This window comes from Callorhinus ursinus, unplaced genomic scaffold (assembly GCF_003265705.2).
Source record: "Callorhinus ursinus isolate GAN/ISIS: 27379988/994484 unplaced genomic scaffold, GSC_fseal_2.0 scaffold91, whole genome shotgun sequence".
Classification (NCBI taxonomy): domain Eukaryota; kingdom Metazoa; phylum Chordata; class Mammalia; order Carnivora; family Otariidae; genus Callorhinus; species Callorhinus ursinus.
In genome coordinates this window covers 324,300-340,858 of record NW_027397153.1, presented here as the reverse complement: position 1 = coordinate 340,858, position 16,559 = coordinate 324,300, and the positions used below count along the sequence as shown (strand labels likewise).

At 44.6% G+C, this 16,559-nt stretch overlaps 1 protein-coding gene across 3 annotated transcripts in view; it reads left to right on the top strand.

Moving 5' to 3' along the window:
• AFF2 (ALF transcription elongation factor 2) overlaps nucleotides 1-10,158 on the top strand; it is a 450,433-nt gene extending 440,275 nt beyond the window's left edge. For all 3 annotated transcript variants that reach the window (XM_073888506.1, XM_073888504.1, XM_073888505.1), the window contains 2 exons: nucleotides 1,636-1,826; nucleotides 5,856-10,158. In XM_073888506.1, the coding sequence (XP_073744607.1) occupies nucleotides 1,636-1,826; nucleotides 5,856-5,977 (313 nt within the window). In that variant the 3' untranslated portion in view covers nucleotides 5,978-10,158. The remainder of the gene's footprint in view (nucleotides 1-1,635; nucleotides 1,827-5,855) is intronic.
• Nucleotides 10,159-16,559: the final 6,401 nt, after the last annotated feature.

Here is a 16,559-nt window from a genome sequence, read left to right as displayed (position 1 = left end):
TGTGTGTGTGTGTGTGTGTGTGTGTGTGTGTGTGTGTGTGTGTGTGTTGGGGTGGCTTTTTTTTTTTTTGGTCTTTAGTTAACCCTTCTGCACTTAGGCTCCTTAGCTTGGACATCGCCCCACTCCACCCCTGCCTCGAGAATAAATCTTTCCATTGAGAAGTGTCAAAAGGTCTTAGAAATTATAAACAGAGCAGGAAAACCTTCACACCCTCTCACAGACAAATGCAGAGCGAGTGTGAGGATCCCCTTTGCCCCTCATACTAGAACATACCAGAAGATATACTCTGTTTCCAGAAATGGACCAAAGCTCTCACAGGGCCTGGCACACCCCACATGAGTCTCGAGGCAAGAATATCGATTTGAGTTGCTCCCAGATTGAGTTAGCAATACTCCAGCCATTGCCCCAAATCTCGTGTTCACGGTGCCCGTTGGGGTGCACATCCGTTCTGTGAGCACAGATCAGCTCTGAGGAACACAGCCAACCTGGAAATCTAGAGTTACCAGCAGCCACGGCTGGGAACAGCGAGGGGGAGTGACAGGCTGCCTTGATGATCTGCTGGGTGTGTTTGGAGGAATGAGGAGGGAGTCCCAAACACAGCTTTCTCCATTTCTTCTACTTCCCCAAAATGTTCTATCATAACAAAGTGGCGCACTGGGGCACCATTGGACAGTCATTTGAAGTCTCGCTGAAGAAGGATAGGAAGGCTGAGGGGGTGCATAGGCCTTGCTCATGTGCACAGGAAGCACTCAGGCCCTCCCTGACATGTGCAGACTGCAGGGGACTCCTTGTGGCTGACATTAAAGTATTGAACCACGATCTATATCCAGACCTTGGTTCTGCCCAAAGTAGGACCTGCCAAGACTTCTCTCCATAAACAGCATGCAGATGAATGGTCAGCAATTATAGCATGTCTTCGAGAATCTTAAAGAGTTATTCAGAATCTCACTTTTTCTGGCTTCCCTAATACTGCTCCTTGGGGGCCTTTCAAGAATTGCACTTTGTTTATTGTGGTGACTGTATTTGGAGCAGATTGTCATTGTGGTTTCCACAAAACACCCTTGATAATAGCCTTTCCTAGCTGCCACTAGCCATCTGGCAGCAGGTAGAGAAATCAGCACAGCTCTGAGATGTGTCTTCCTCTGAAACCTCACAACACTGGTTATATACATTCAAAATAAGAGCTACGTGTGTGGATAGAATGAATGTCAGAGAAAGATTCACCCAGCTCTCCCTGCTATCTTAAAACGAAAGAAGCAGTGTGGATGGAGTCACCAGGGGTTGTCAGAGGCAGTGAGACATCAGTGTTCAACTGAGAAAAGGAGAAGCATGGCTCATTCTGGAGCCTGGCCCTGTAGCCCTGTGTGGGTTGGTCAGACAAGGGCAGAATGCAATGATTGATTAATAGGCTCTTTCTACTCTGGGGCCTCTAGAGAAAACTAACGTGTTGGCAGAAACTACAAGATGTCTTCCGAGAGCAAGCTTCTCCACACCTGGGCTTCATGTATGCTCACCGTGCTAAACCTCATGCGGCATGAGGTTTAGTGAGGCCTCAGCATGGGGAGGGAGGCCTAGAAGGCCGTGGTCCCTCTTTGCAGCCAGCCTCACCAGGCCTGTCTCTTCCCCCTCCCCCAGGAACACTCCATCCCCGGTGTCTCTCAACAATGTCTCTCCCATCAATGCAATGGGCAGCTGTAACAACGGCCCGGTCACCATCCCCCAGCGCATTCACCACATGGCCGCCAGCCATGTCAACATCACCAGCAACGTGCTACGGGGCTACGAACACTGGGACATGGCCGACAAACTGACAAGAGAGAACAAAGGTATGCTTACCTGTTCCACCCACACTCATGGACCATGGTGGGGTCAACCGTGCTTGGAAGCACTTGAGTTTTCCATGGTGGCCTTATCTTTCTGTCTCTCTGATTTCCAGGGTGTAGAGGAGGCAAGAAGGGGTTAACTCAGGGCCGACAGAGTAACCGAATTTTTGCTGAGAGAGTAAGCAAGTCCTGGGATTTTTTTTTTTTTTCTTTTCTCCTTCAAAGCTTAAACTAGTCTGAGCTATGACGTGTTGGCAAATGACCGTTTCAGATTTTCCCTCAATGGTAAGGATCAGCACGGAAAAACAGAGGCAAAGGAGAAAAGAATGTTTTGCAAATTAATTAAGATCCTGTTGGCCTCTGTTGTCAACTTTAATCTTCTGGGTTTGTTTTTTTTGGGGGGGAGGTGTTGTTTTTTTCTTTTTTTGGAGAGGTGAGGTTGAACTGAAGGCCTGCTACTTTCAGTACAACCGCCAGCTCCAGGGAGCACGTGATGACACGGCTTGTGTTCAGAAGCAAAGGCCAAAGCTCAGCTGGTATTTTTTCCACACTGACAGCTGGGATGAAGGATCAGGGTCCCGTTCGTGGTAACACGTGGGCTTTGCTACAGAACAAATGCAGGGAGGACCCTGCTCCACCAGAGGGTGAGTCAGTGGTCTCTGGCAACTCCTGCCGCCATCTGTGACCCTGGCTGTTGCCTCGGTTCACAGGGAAGTCTCGCTATCCTAGTGAAGGTGGGACGCACAAGCAGACTGCACTCTTGCCCTGGCCGTTCGTTCGGCTTGGCTGATTCTGGCCCAACAGTCACGGACAGTCAAGATGGGGACTGGTGTGGGCCTTTGGGAATCAGATCGCAAAGAGGGGCCCCACAGTTTAGAAGAGCGGAACTGTCTGGCCAGGAACCGGGAGGCAGGTGCCTTGCTACTGTGGTGCTGACTGTGTGGAGAGACAGTCCCACCGAAGTAGGAAGGGTGCCGATTTTGAAGCCTAATCATTTAAGTTGGAATCCTGCCTGGGTCATGCAGTGCTGGGCAACCTCAGGCAAGTTACTCAACTCTCTGAGCCACTTCCTAGCTTCCATTTCTGTAATGGATTTAATAACGTATGGAGCCACTAGCATAAAATAGCAAGTTTAAGGTAGAAAGCCGGCAAGTATTTATTCACTTATTCCATATCATTGTGTATCTATATGACTCCAAGATTCTGTGGCTATCAGAGCACATTCCATAATCTGAGACTTCGACCCACAGCCCGGCTATAGACTTACACTGACCCTTGGGACTATTCACACGTATTGGTTACATTGGTAACTGGGAAGAAATCGGGCCACATTTGTCCCTGTTTTGTCGATAAGTGAGGCAAGGTTAAGAAACTCACCCCTGACATCATAGCTCCTAACCCTGGAAGCAGGAATTGAATCTAGAACTCTGAACCACTAGGCTACACTGCCCAACCAGAGAGTGAGGTTAGTAGGAGATCCTTAGAGATCTTCAGTGAGCTCCTGCCCTCAGTTACCTGAGTGATGGGCACTTCTCTACTTCTCTAAGCTTCTGAAATTCCAAAGACAACTGGCCCAGATGGCCAGGCCCAACCAAAAGTTCTAGGATTGCAAGTAAAAGCATAAGCATCGTAAGACTTGCCTAGCTTGTCTGCCTCTACTCTTCTCTCTTATTTTGTATGGTAGCTGGAGGGCAGTTCAGTATTTATGGATTTCTGTCATAATTGCATCCATTTTCAAAATCTGTTAAAGTAATTCCTTCAAAAATTAACCACAGAACTTTCCAGGAGCGATGTGGTGGCTGTGCTCATACTCAAGGGAAATGGAGCTAATCTTGTCCTTAGCACAGCACGTCGGGAGTTGTTAAGTTCCCCGCCTAATACTCGATCAGAACAGCTCTGCACTCTGCTTAGAGTCAGGGAGCCTTCTCTCCTCCGTCTTGTCCACATAGAGATGGGGAACTGAGCAGCTTCCCTTCTGATTGTTACTCTGGATCCCACTGGGGACAACCATTGACCTTGCACCCCCCCCCCCGGCTCCGTGTCTGCCCCCCCCCCCCCCCCACAGCCGCAGATGGCTGCTGGCAGAGGACTCTGGTGCTAAAATCGGCCAATGGGAGTGACGCTGCCCCCTGGCCTTCGGTCTAGAAGCCCTGTTCCCTACCTCCCCAGCTGCTTACTCAAAGCTGCTATCAAAATGGTGACTTGGTGGGGGCACCTGGGTGGCTCAGTTGGTTAAGCGTCTGCCTTCAGCTCAGGTCATGATCCCAGGGACCTGGGATCGAGTCCCACATGGGGCTCCCTGCTCCGCGAGGAGCCTGCTTCTCCCTCGGCCCCTCCCCACTGCTCGTGAGCTCTCCCTCTCTCTCTCATGCTCTCTCTCTCAAATAAATAAAATCTTTAAAAAAATAAAAACAAAATTTAAAATTTAAAAATTAAAAAAAAAAATGGCAACCTGGGTATCTAGTGCAGAGCATCCTGGCTCACGTGTGGCTCATGTTCACTCAGCAGTGACTAGGTCCTTTAGCATTTCCCTTAATATTGTGTTATATGAGGAAGTATTTCGGATGCCAAAAATAATTTACTCCTTTATCAGCAGAAATTACTTTTATTGCATAGTACAGGTTTAAAAGTATCACATAATCAAATGAAGTCGATTCCTAGAGAAGGAGCCCATATGTTATACACAACGTGAAGAATCAGTGCATTGTTTAGTGACATACCATCTGCTGGTCAATCAAGCGCGTGGAGCCCCTGCATGCAAATCGCCTTCCAAGAAGGCGGGTGAGCATCCCCACCACTTTAAGGTAGCCTTCAGCACCTACCCCCACCGCTGCCCTCTTCCTCACGCCAACCAGAACAGGCGTGACGTCCTCCTGGCTGGGGCTGCCTCCTCTCTCGGGAGCTGATGAAGGGGATACCCGAGAGCCCTCTCCTAACCGAGATCAACACAATGGTAGACAAATAAATGCAGACGTGAAAAGGGCACGCCTAGATACTTTTCTAGACATCAGATAGGCTTTTCCACATACCTCCCACCCCACTCCAAAGCAGACTGTCCCAAACTCCAGCCCCAGCGGTCCAGTGGTTAGCAGTGTAGCCTCAGCACTGCCCCTTCTCCAGATCAGCTGGAGGGGAATCAACCCGGATAGTCTTACCTTCCGTGTCCTTCAAGGCGAGGAGGGAGTTGTTAGCGACAGGTCATTTCCCTTCCCTCAAGGAATTGGTAATAAGACCCGAATCAGATGCCTTCTAGACGTTTATGTAGCGTTAGAAGCTGATGGCTATAATTGCTGTCCAGGTTCACTGGCTATGTCTGCATCGTGCCGAGAAAAATCGGTAAACTCAGTTCATTGAGATAAAGGAAAAAGAGAATACTTTCAATTCAGTAACACATACAGTGGCAAACAGCTCAATATCCTATCGACCGTGGCTCCCTACCATTTTGTGTATATGGACCTCTTTCTAAATATAAATTTATAATATCTAAAAGTACAAATTCTCTATGGACTGTTAAAATATATTCAAGTACATTTTATTTTATATATGTAATTTATGTGTATATTTTAATATATATATACATGTTACACACCTTTATTACATGAACATAGACAAATACATTTTTATATATAATGTGATGTGTGTGTGTACGCACACCTCACAAACCTCCACAGGGTTATAATATTCTTGTAGAATCCGCTGTCTGAGAGAATATGTCGTGATTTGAAAAAATTCACTATGAATCAACGGATTTGAATGAATTTGTGTTTTACTCATCACAGTAACACAAACATTATTTATGCCACAGAATTTTTGGATCTACACAAAGATTATAATAATAGTGCCTCCCATACATATGGAGCTTCGGTCCCCCAGTACGTAGTCTATAAATTTTTGTTGAATGAATGAGGAAACAGTGAAAACTTTTCCAATGTCCACATAGTCGTGTTGTCGCGTGAAGGCACCTTAAGCCATCTGGTGTGTATTTCTGTGATGATATTCAAAGGCCTGACCAAGGTCTGCTCTGATTTTCAGAATTCTTCGGCGATCTGGACACACTGATGGGGCCCCTGACCCAGCACAGCAGCATGACCAATCTCGTCCGCTACGTTCGCCAGGGACTGTGTTGGCTGCGCATTGATGCCCATTTGTTGTAGTGGGCACGCCCCCATCTCCAGCATCACCACCCATCACTCTACCTCTACCAGAGCACCAACGGTCACTGGTGGAACTCCACTCATTTGGGAAAGTTCTCTTTGCTTATGTTTGTTTTTACGCTTCTTTTGATATCTGTGAAAAACAGAAGTCATTGTAAGTGGACACTACAACTTGAGAGCAGTATATGTTTTATTACTTAGTCATTTTTCAGTATTTTATATGCATTTCTCAGATCCCACCATCCTTTTGTGCTTGATACAATGACACAGTCCCTACAGTATTGTTTTAAGTCCACACTACCCAAAACAAAGAATGGGAAGTACTTGTGATGATAACAGGTTCCTGAGAAATGAAACGATATGTCATATATATATATATGTATATATATATATACATATATATATATATGAACTTAGACACAAAGGACCTACTAAGATTCAAATTTTCCGCAATAGCCATTCCCCAAACTATACTCTTATGTCCAGAAAAGAACGTATTTCAGAATCCATTGTTAAACTTTTGTGGTTCCCACGACTCAGTCTCCAGGTGAGAATTTTCATTGTCAAAACCCACTGGTTGGATGTTGTAGCCACATCATAAAATCAAGAGTATTAAGAAAACAAATAAGCATAGCAATGCCACTCTTAAAACAATACTATGGCAGACAACCAGAGGACTTCCTTGCTGACATCCCTTCCCTGATGCCCCGTTTTTAAAATTTTAATGAGATGAAGTGGCAACATTGATTTCGACAACTTTAAGACATCGGCTGGCATTAAATATCTTTGAACTCCCTGATCTGAAGCATAAATCCTCACCTGGGATTCTCTTTTGTGTAAAGCTCTCCTTTTGAGGGGCAGTTAAGTGGGTGCACGCCCTAGGTGCCAAAATACTGCACTCCGGTTTTAGAGATGAGAGATGAGGAGAGGTCTGGAAATGTCCAAGGAACTCATACCTCTGCATTTTTGCAGTTGGTAGGCAGGTCCATTACTGGCAGGATATTTTTATTGTATTCTGCTCAAATCTCTGGAAACAAAAGTCAAGTTATCACTACCTAGGAGTTAGAATATACAGTTTGCTTCCAATTATAATCCACATTTTCTAGTTCACAGCGTTTCTGCTGCTGCTGCTGCTGCTTCTTCTTCTTCTTCTTCTTCTTCTTCTTCTTCTTCTTCCTTCTTTCTTCTTCCTCTTTGATCTTTCTTTACCTTTTTTGGAGCTCATTAGCTTTTGACTGAAATACTGAAATCACTGATGTTATTAAAGTCTATATTAGCATGAATCATTTCCATGAACATTCCAGAGAAAACTCCAAACTCTCTAAGTAGCGGCTAGCCCTTTAACAAAAAATGAGTCTTGGGGTAACGCTTCACCCTAGGGTGCTTTGAAAGAGCCCTGAAGACTGGTAACAGCTCACTTAATTTGGAGACATTTCCACATCACTTGTAATTATCCCCACCCCTTCTGATCCTCCACATTCATTTTATGTCCCCAAACATCACCATGTAAATATCATCTTTGGTGTTCTATCTCACCAGAAGAATCCCCCACCTGTAGTCAACACTAGTCATCCATTAGTTCTTTATAATTACCTGCTGGTATATAATTCCATGTCGCCTTGAATCTGTTGAGTTTATTGAATTCTGTTCACTGAGCGATGACCAGATAAATAGTAGACATATGCACATGAAAGGTGCAAACTTGTGTGATTCTTAAAGCCTGTCATGCAAGTCTGTGATAGGAACGGCAAGGGCTCACCCTGCACTCTCATTGTCAAGGTTAAGATACATTCCCAATTGCAAAAGAGCCAGACTCAAGCTCCGCTCTGGTCATCTTTGAGTTCAAGACCCTTTGTTTTATAATAAGGTTGTGGAAGTTGTACTCCAATGGCTGAGGCCATGTTGTCAGGTGACTGCTGGGAGCATCCCAGCAGCTGAACCCACCACTTTACATGCTCCCAGTGTGGTTGAGCTTTACATTCACGGTCTCCACAACAACACACACACACACGTACAGACGTGCACACAAATGAAACCTGAGAGAATCTTCTCTGAGCCTCTTAAATGGGGAAAATGATAATATGAAAGATTCCAAACATCCAAGGTGGGTGTCACATATAAAAATTAAGCTGATGGCTTTGCAGTGACTCAAGTTCTCTGTTCGTTTTTCCATGGCTTACCAGGTAGAGCACCTGACTATTACTATATAATGAAGCCCACTGGCTTGACTTGTAAGTTCAACCTAAACCACGATCCTAGACCATCACAGATTTAGGGGTAGATTCTTCTTGAAATTCAGTCTCCAGAAACTAGACACGCGAACGCTAGGGGCAGTTTCCAAAAGAAACCAGCATCTTGCCTCGTGGATGAAAGACCTATAGCTCTAGTTTCAGCGAGTCCTTTTATCTACTTTACGTACAACAGGGAGGCAGCAGAGAATCCCGCTGCCCGATGTCACCTCCGGTGGCTGACTATACAGTGTGTGCCAAATCAGCAACACGATGATCAAATCTGACAGTTGAGCCCAGGATCACCACCTGATTATTTAGCAGACCCATTTATAAAGCAGCTTAGAAACCAATTAAACATGGAGGAGGAATGGCCTTCCTATCCCTGGAGATGAGACGGTCTTTGGTTTCACGATTAAGGATTGTTGCTGTTTTCTAGGCACTGTATCCATCACATTGTGAATGGTGATGTGTGTCGTAGGTGTGTGGCTTATGTGAGGGATTGAGATATTTTGTCAAGTAAATCTCTTCATTGTACCAATTTGTGGGAGGGATATAGGACATGTGGATGGCAGTGAGAGATCCTGCCTGGAGACCTTGACAGAGGCTTGGTGAGACACACCTCAATGAGCACACGGAGGTAGGGGAATGGGCAGAGTAATGGGAAGCTCCACCTGAGCAAGTACACAGAAGGATCTCGGCCCTGCTACGTGACCCAGGTAGGGCCACCACTATGCCTTCCTTTGTCACCCAAGCTCCAACCACAGAGAGTTTGACAAGTTCGTGTTAGGATGTTGGCTTGGCTTTGTATTTTTAATTAACTTTGGATTTTTTAGTGGTTTTGTCATATTACTGTCTGAGTTTGGTAGGTAGGATTAATTTGGAAAAGAGTATACTAGTGTGGTCCTCGGGGTAGAATTTAGCCGTAAGCATGTTGTTAGCCAGCCTGTAGACTGTTAATTACTTATTAATCTCATTGGGAAAATACTCGTAGTTTTTATATTTGGATGACATAATTGGAAAAGCAGATTAGCTGCTGCTAACTTTTAAAAGACTTGAGGTTGACATAAAAAGTTCCAAATCTTCAGTCCATAACCAAGTTGCTAAATTGGAAACCATTGGCTAAAATGTGTTTTGTTGAGTTTCCAAATGTCCGGATTTGCATTTGGACATTGCACCGCTAAATGCATCGGAAAGATACTTGCTCTGTCGTATCTTTCCCAAAGCTGTCTGATTCGGAGTTAGTTTTATTCAGATCTGCATCCTGGAGGTTGAAGTTGGAGTATGAAGTTGGAAAGCATTTTTGAAGGCAGAATCAGTTGAGCTGTGAGGGCTCCCCCCTCACGTACTTCTCACCAGACATGATAACATTCACCTGCGTGAGTTGGCAGGTGCGAGAACCAAACTGGATCGCTGGGTAGGACTACTCAGTAAGGCAATGAACTCCTTGCTTAGAGAACCATCACTATCCCCATTGAGAAACCGTGTGGCGAGACAGTGTAGCTACACAATATCAAATGAATGGGTTGATTCAGTGCCCCCAGATTGAATTCTGCGGGGGAAAACTATTGAGCCAGTTGTCACTGCTCGGTTATGCAACTGGCGGACTAAACTCCTCTTTGTCGTCATGGGTGTCTTTGTTGTTGTTGTTGTTGTTGTTTGTCATTTCCACCCGCACAGCCTTATTCTCATAATTAAACCCTGATTCATTTTCTCTTTGGTGTTAGCAAACTCCAACAGCAGAGATGGCGTCTGTGTATTGATAATTGGCATTTACCCTGGCAGGAGGCTAATCAGATAGGCTGGTCTCAGACGTTAATCCTACCATCTGATATTTTCAGGGAAAGAAAAAGTAATTCCCTTTCCATTCTCCTCCTCGCAAATCTAGAAGCCCTCTTTACCAAGAGCATCACATTTTCCTCCGTAATCCATCGACTCAAAGAAAATTGCATTGTGGGGAGGGCGGAGGGGTGTGGGGTGGGGGGGTGGAGGGTAGAGAAGTCCTTCCAGGCCAGGCTGCAGTTCTTGCCCCTTTCTGCTTCTGACATGAGATGTTAATGAATCATTCATCAGGCTCACATTGGGTTAGGGGACACCGAACTGCTTTTCCGATCCATGATCAATCATCGTTCTTCTAAGAGATTGGAGCTTTGCTGTTTCATTAATTGTGCAGTGTAGACTAATGGTGTTTAATAAAAATCATTCAAAATTTCAAACTCTTTTGCCAGTGACCTCGATTTTGTTGGCTCTTCGCTTTGTACTAGACTTTGAGGAGGGAAGGGGGAAGCAAAGGAAGCCTGCTACCAGGCGCCTGGCAGGATGCTGCGGTGGCAAACCCAGTGGCCCCCAGCACTTGCTGGTGAGCGGCGGCAGCGTGCAGACCAGCTGGGGGAAACCTCCCGAGGAATGCCACAGTGGATGCTTTCAGCCGGGGATAGCTTGTTCCTACTGAGGGACTCATTGTTCTCCAGCCTCGGCAGCAGGAAGCCAGCTGCCATATCCGGAGTTTAATAAGAACTGTAAACGCTTTACCTATTTGGTTTTGGCCCCCACCACTCATGTGGCTACCAAATAGGAGAAGTATCTCTGAGAGGAGAGCCCAGGGGGTGACAGCGGTAGCCAAATGCATCCCAGATGCTCCAGCCTTCTTTGAACTCGGTGGCGGAGGAGCTCCGGGCAGGAAGCAGAATTGGAGAAACCCCCAAACAGGCTGAGTTGGTGCCGCGTTGGCCAGATGGAGAGCTAGCTTCTCCTTCGGTCAGCCTGGCATGCAACCAGTGGTGTACTGGTAAAATGTTTAACAGCCAGCCCTCTGAGAACAGAAAGCACCTGACTTACTTGTAGGGTTTGCCAAATTCTGTAGTGTAAATATCCCCACCGTGGCTGATCTCGAGCCACTAACTACGATGTCGCAGATCGCAGAGTTGGGAAGAGATGCACGAAAAGTTGGGAGTCCGGGCAAGACAGCTCCAACACGCTACTGAATGCAGCCATCCAAAGAGGGTTCCGATTTCACATTTATGTTCATGTGGGCGCACGCGTACAAACACACAGCCATGCACACATGCATACACTCGTGTGACAAGCTGTTTCAACCCTTTCAAATGTGAATTGATCCTCTGTGAATGTAGGTAGTTTGTGATACGGCCCGGGAGGTATGGATTTTAAGCAGGAAAGAGCTAAGAAGAATGGCCTCTTGAGACCAAAGCATAGACAAATGGAGGGGGGGTCATCACATCTCAAAGGAAAAATAGCAGTGAGATCAGCTCTTGGAAAACCTATATGGTTGGTTGAAAATAGGATCAGTGAGTGTTCCTTTTATCATTATCATTTTGTAAACGTCCAACTGGAATTTCTAACTTGTAAAAACTTGGATAAATTATTTACTCTTCATCCTTCTGATGATAACCTCTGTGTAGTTAGGAAACATTAGGGCCTCTATGGAGAATAGCACAATCCACAATGCATTGTGTTGTTTTCTCATAATATGGAAACTCAGTATTTCTCCCACCTCCCTCTTGTTCAGAAGATTTTTACTTTAGTTATTAGAGATCGAAGTTACGTGTTTAACATGTGTTTTTAGTTAAAAGTATCTACTTACTGTCCTAGCTCTGAATTCAAACCAGGATGTCTCCCGTATCAATTACATGACTAATACTCAGACATGATATCCAAACCAAAATAATTCCCTTTTCTACTCAATATAAAGAAAACCAGGGTCACTAACAAGAAGGCATAAACCTCTTTTAAGAGAGTGAGGTTTCCATTAAACACACACACAAACACACACGTGCGTGTGTGCACAACTTTTTTTTTCCCTGGGCCGCCTCATTATAAATCATCCTGAGAGTAGAACAGAAAGTCTCAAAGGACCCATTCTCCTGGTCCTGTGCATCTTCTGCAGTTAATAAGAGGTCTGTGTCTGGAAAGGTTGAAGAACTTGCCCTACAATCCTATTATTCTTTAAACATGTCTATGTTCTGTCTGAGCCCGTGCCCGTGGTCGAATGTTAGCCCTGGAGGGGGCCCATGTCCAACTCTTTCTTTCTGGCCTTTCTCTCTTTTGCCCCCGTGGTGCCTTCTGTGTCCAGTACAGTAACAGGGTGGCAGCGGGGCTTCTGTCCCCTCATGGTATTCGGGCAACGTTCGTCCCACTGGAGAAAGGTAACATCTGGGGCTGGTCTAATTGACATTTCACTCACACAGGGACTCAGAGTCCCCGTAGGCAATGGACCGGTTTGCATGGATACAGAGAGGGAGAAAGATGTTCATCATCATCTGGTGATTGCCTATTTCAAAACCATCCTCACGAATCAATCATATTCACCCACAAATATTACAAATGAGATCGATTCTGTCTCAAGACAATTTGTCAAATAGTTTTCTTCCTGGATGATTTGAGACTCCGGGTATTTTAGAAAGAGAAATGTCTGAGATGAAATACCTCACATCTGTTTAATTCTACAAATTGCTGTTTTTATTCCTCTGTTCATCGGAGTAGTGCTTCTGTAGATTGTTTGATGTCATGTTGTCTTCAGATAAAATTAATACATCTAAAGTGAGCCCAGTATCAATACCATGCTCATAATGCTCCTTGGGATCCGAAGGTACCTAAAATTCTTCCCCCTGGCACACCTGGTTAGTTGAGTGACATGTCTTTCAGATCCTCCAAAGAAAAGTCTGGTTTCTTTTCTGGTTTTGTGGTGGTGGTTGTGGTTGTGGTTGTTGTGACCTGTTTCTCTCTCTCTCTCTCTCTCTCTCTCTCTCTCTCTCTCTCCCCCCACCCCCACTCTCACTCGCTTGCTTTGGCTCTGGCTTTCGCTTTCCTGCTCGGGCTCTTTCTCTCTCTAAACAAATGAATAGTTGAGTTAAATGTGAGCTTCTGAATTGTACTTGTTCATGCTTTTAAGACATAACAGATTAATAAAAATAGATGTGTTCTAATTCAAAACATGCCACCTGGAAAGGCATGCAGTATTATGAAACCATGATATTAGAAATATTAGTCTGTTGAATCCATTTGTCCAATTGTATAACTTTGTGGAGCAGTGTTTTGACCTTTACGGCATAATTTCGGAGCTAGTGGAGTGGTTACAGGCAGATGAGACAGTTTACATCGGGAATTTTCAATGAACTTTAGTTGGAGGCCTGGCAATGGCAAACATCTTCAGATGTTGCTATAACCATTATAAATATGAAGAACAAATTTCTGTTCTAGAAATTTCCCAGAATGCTTCAGTCAAGAATTTTTTTTAGGTTCATCTTTTTCTTTTTCTTTTTTTCATTTCTCCTTTTCTTTTATTTTTTGAAACTGTTTGTTATTACTGACTGAAGAAATATTTTGATTGCACTGTTTTTCTCTGTTCTCGTCTCTCTCTCTCTCTCTCTCTCTCTCTCCTCTCTTTCTCTCTGTCTCTCTCCATTTAACTATTGAAATCTGGAGTCTTTGGTAAATCTGCATTAGACTGGTCTGTAGGCCAGGAATGAAATCGAAATCTAAACAAACTTTGATGGGTTTTCCAAGAGGAACACTCCGTGTTCATTGGGCCCTTCCATGCCTCACATCGACAAATGATAAGACAGAGGTACTTCCTGCAGTGGGGCACTTTTAGAATATCCTCTGAGACCCGATGCAGTTTATCAAATGACTCCACCTGTTTTTCCAGTAAGTCACTTGACTGAGACTTGAAAAATACCCCTGAGAGTTACCAGGGGTGTCCGCCTGGTCTACAGTGTGTGTGTTTGCTTTGTATCTAGGAGGCACGTTCACGTCTCGTGTGCTCATCTGAAGTATTTCCTAGCATTCCCATTAGCCTGTATATAAGAACCAGAAAGATAATCCCAACATGTTGTAAATGATGTGACTCTATAAACCTTTCCCTTGTTCAAAAGAGAAGACATTTTCATGCATATTGTAAACAGAAACTTTGTATATTTAAGTGTCATGGAAAATATGTATTGAGTAACCAGTATACAAGTGGGAATTCAATTGTCATCATAAGCTTTGTTGTGGGGAGGGGGTGCTGGCCAACACCATGACCCAGGACCAATGTGGCAAGCCATAACTGCACAAGTAGAACATGTCGTCTGTGTGTCTGTGAACGTGTGTGTGCGCATGTGCGACATGTCTGGCTTGCCATGTCCTTCACGGGATTTTACCTTTCCCTTCTTGAAAAACATTCTTTTCCAGTTCCAGGAGACCATGGCTACATTGCTGTAGGAAGGCAGTGATTTGAAATGAAAACTTCCCTCTTGGGAGCTTTTATCATAACATTATGGTTCAACTACACGGATTCACTGGCCTTTGTGAGGGAAGAGGCTCTGTTCCAATCCAACCGAGTTTCCAAGAGAAAACCATAGGTCAAGGAGGGAAGATGGAGGCCACCTCAGCTGCAGCAACATATGAGTTGAGTTGAGCCCTCCGGGTTGGACTGAGCTTGCCCCCAAGCTGCAGCTCAAATCCCTGGGGTCAGTGTCCTAGCCTGGGCTCCCTCCACGTCAGTGGACAAAGAGAACTGTCAGAAATAGCCTGGCCTGGATCCTGAGAAGAAAAGTTCCTGAGGCCCTGCCCCTAGTGGGAGACCCTTTTCCACACCAGTGGCAGCCCAGGTGGCCGTAAAAATGCGATGGATAATTCATAAAGTGCCCCCTTTGTTTCACCATGATCCACTGAGTCTTTTGAACCACTTTTCTTGAGTGCAGATCTCCAATAATAGTCATACTCATTACAGACTCACCAACTGTCACTGTTCGTTAAGCATGCTCGTCTCGTCAGAATTTCAGTAAATTCAGATGTTCTGTATAGACCAAGGTAACTGTCCTTAACCTCAAGCAATGAATGAAATGGTATCTGGTTGCTAAAACTGGTTTCATGTGCTTTATATATAAAACTGTATCTGCCTGTGTGGCTTTGCATTTCAAATGTGTGGCTCACAAGCGTTCTGTTGGTGCTTTGTTCTCAGTACAGTAACTCTGTGTACAAACATTCTAATGTAGTTTTGTTGTTTTCCAACATGATGTCTCTGTAAAAATGATATTGGCTGAGCTGGTGCGTTGGTTTCTCTCATAGAGGCATTAACTATACTGCCAATGCATTGAATTATTTAAAAATGCAAAATAAAATTTTTATGAAAATCTCATTTTAGACATGTAGATTATTCTGCCTACAGACTTTCCAGCCTTGAGTCCCTTGGTAGCACCCCTTTTGAATTGTAATACATGCTCGATGCTCTCACTGACCTCAACAGCTTTAAAACTGAGGTTCTGTAAAGAACTCTCACAAAGCTGACTCATTTTATGAGACCCTTGGCCCCATCGTTCAAAGCCCATTCCAGGGAAAATTGTCAAATGTTTAGTTATCTGGGTCCCTGGTACACAGCACAAAATAAAAAAAAAAAAAAAAAAAAAAAAGCTTACAAAGTGGAGTCACCTGTAGCAGGTGCTGAGGGAAGAGGAAATTCTCGAACTAGGCTACAAACTTAAAAGCACAGCCGACGGGGGCCATTTACTGCAGGGGCGCGCAGCCCCTGGCCTGGGAGGACAACAGACGTAATAATTTAGTTCAGTGTGTGATTTGAAGTCATCAGGAAGAGGTTAAATTATCTCCAGTATACCCGTGTTACTAAGACAGAAGAGCCTGGCATGTTTTAGAACTATTTCCTTGAAAATGTTAAACATTTTTTCAGGCCACGGAAGAGGAGGTCTCAGGTATCTAGAAATTTCTCTGGCCACACGAAGTGACCAAGTGCAATGCTAAAACATCATACGGCACTTACAGACACTCGTAAGTGAACACAGCGTTAACAATCGGCAGAATTTTCTGGGAACAAATGAGCTACGTCTGGCTTGGCCAGATATTTTGTCACGGCCTAATGCTAGTCCAACATTAATGCAGCTACGTGTAGTCGGAACCGGCGGTTATAACGCCATCCCTAAGAATTCCAAATCTTTTCCAAAATGTGAAGCCTACAATGTCGGGAAATACAAACATTTTTCTCAGGAGGTAATGAAGAACTACTTCATCTGAGTCGATAGAGCTAAAGGGATTATGAATTTGTTCTCAAGCAAACCAAGTTGTTTTCTACTTCTCTCAAAAACCTGATGCCATGAAATAGGATCACACCTAGGTAAAATATGCCCGCGAGCAGAAAAGAACGGGAAGAAACGTGCAGAATGACATTTTTAAAACGTAGAGTGCTGGGATTACGCTAATTGATCAGGCATTGGATCAGCCTCCTGGAAATCCCTCTTTCCACGAAGACTGATAGCAGGTGCCAGGTGGAGTCAGAAACCCAGGAAAGGTTCGGTGAGGGGGAATCTCTTTATGCCTGGAAGTAGCAAAGAGGAGTGATTACA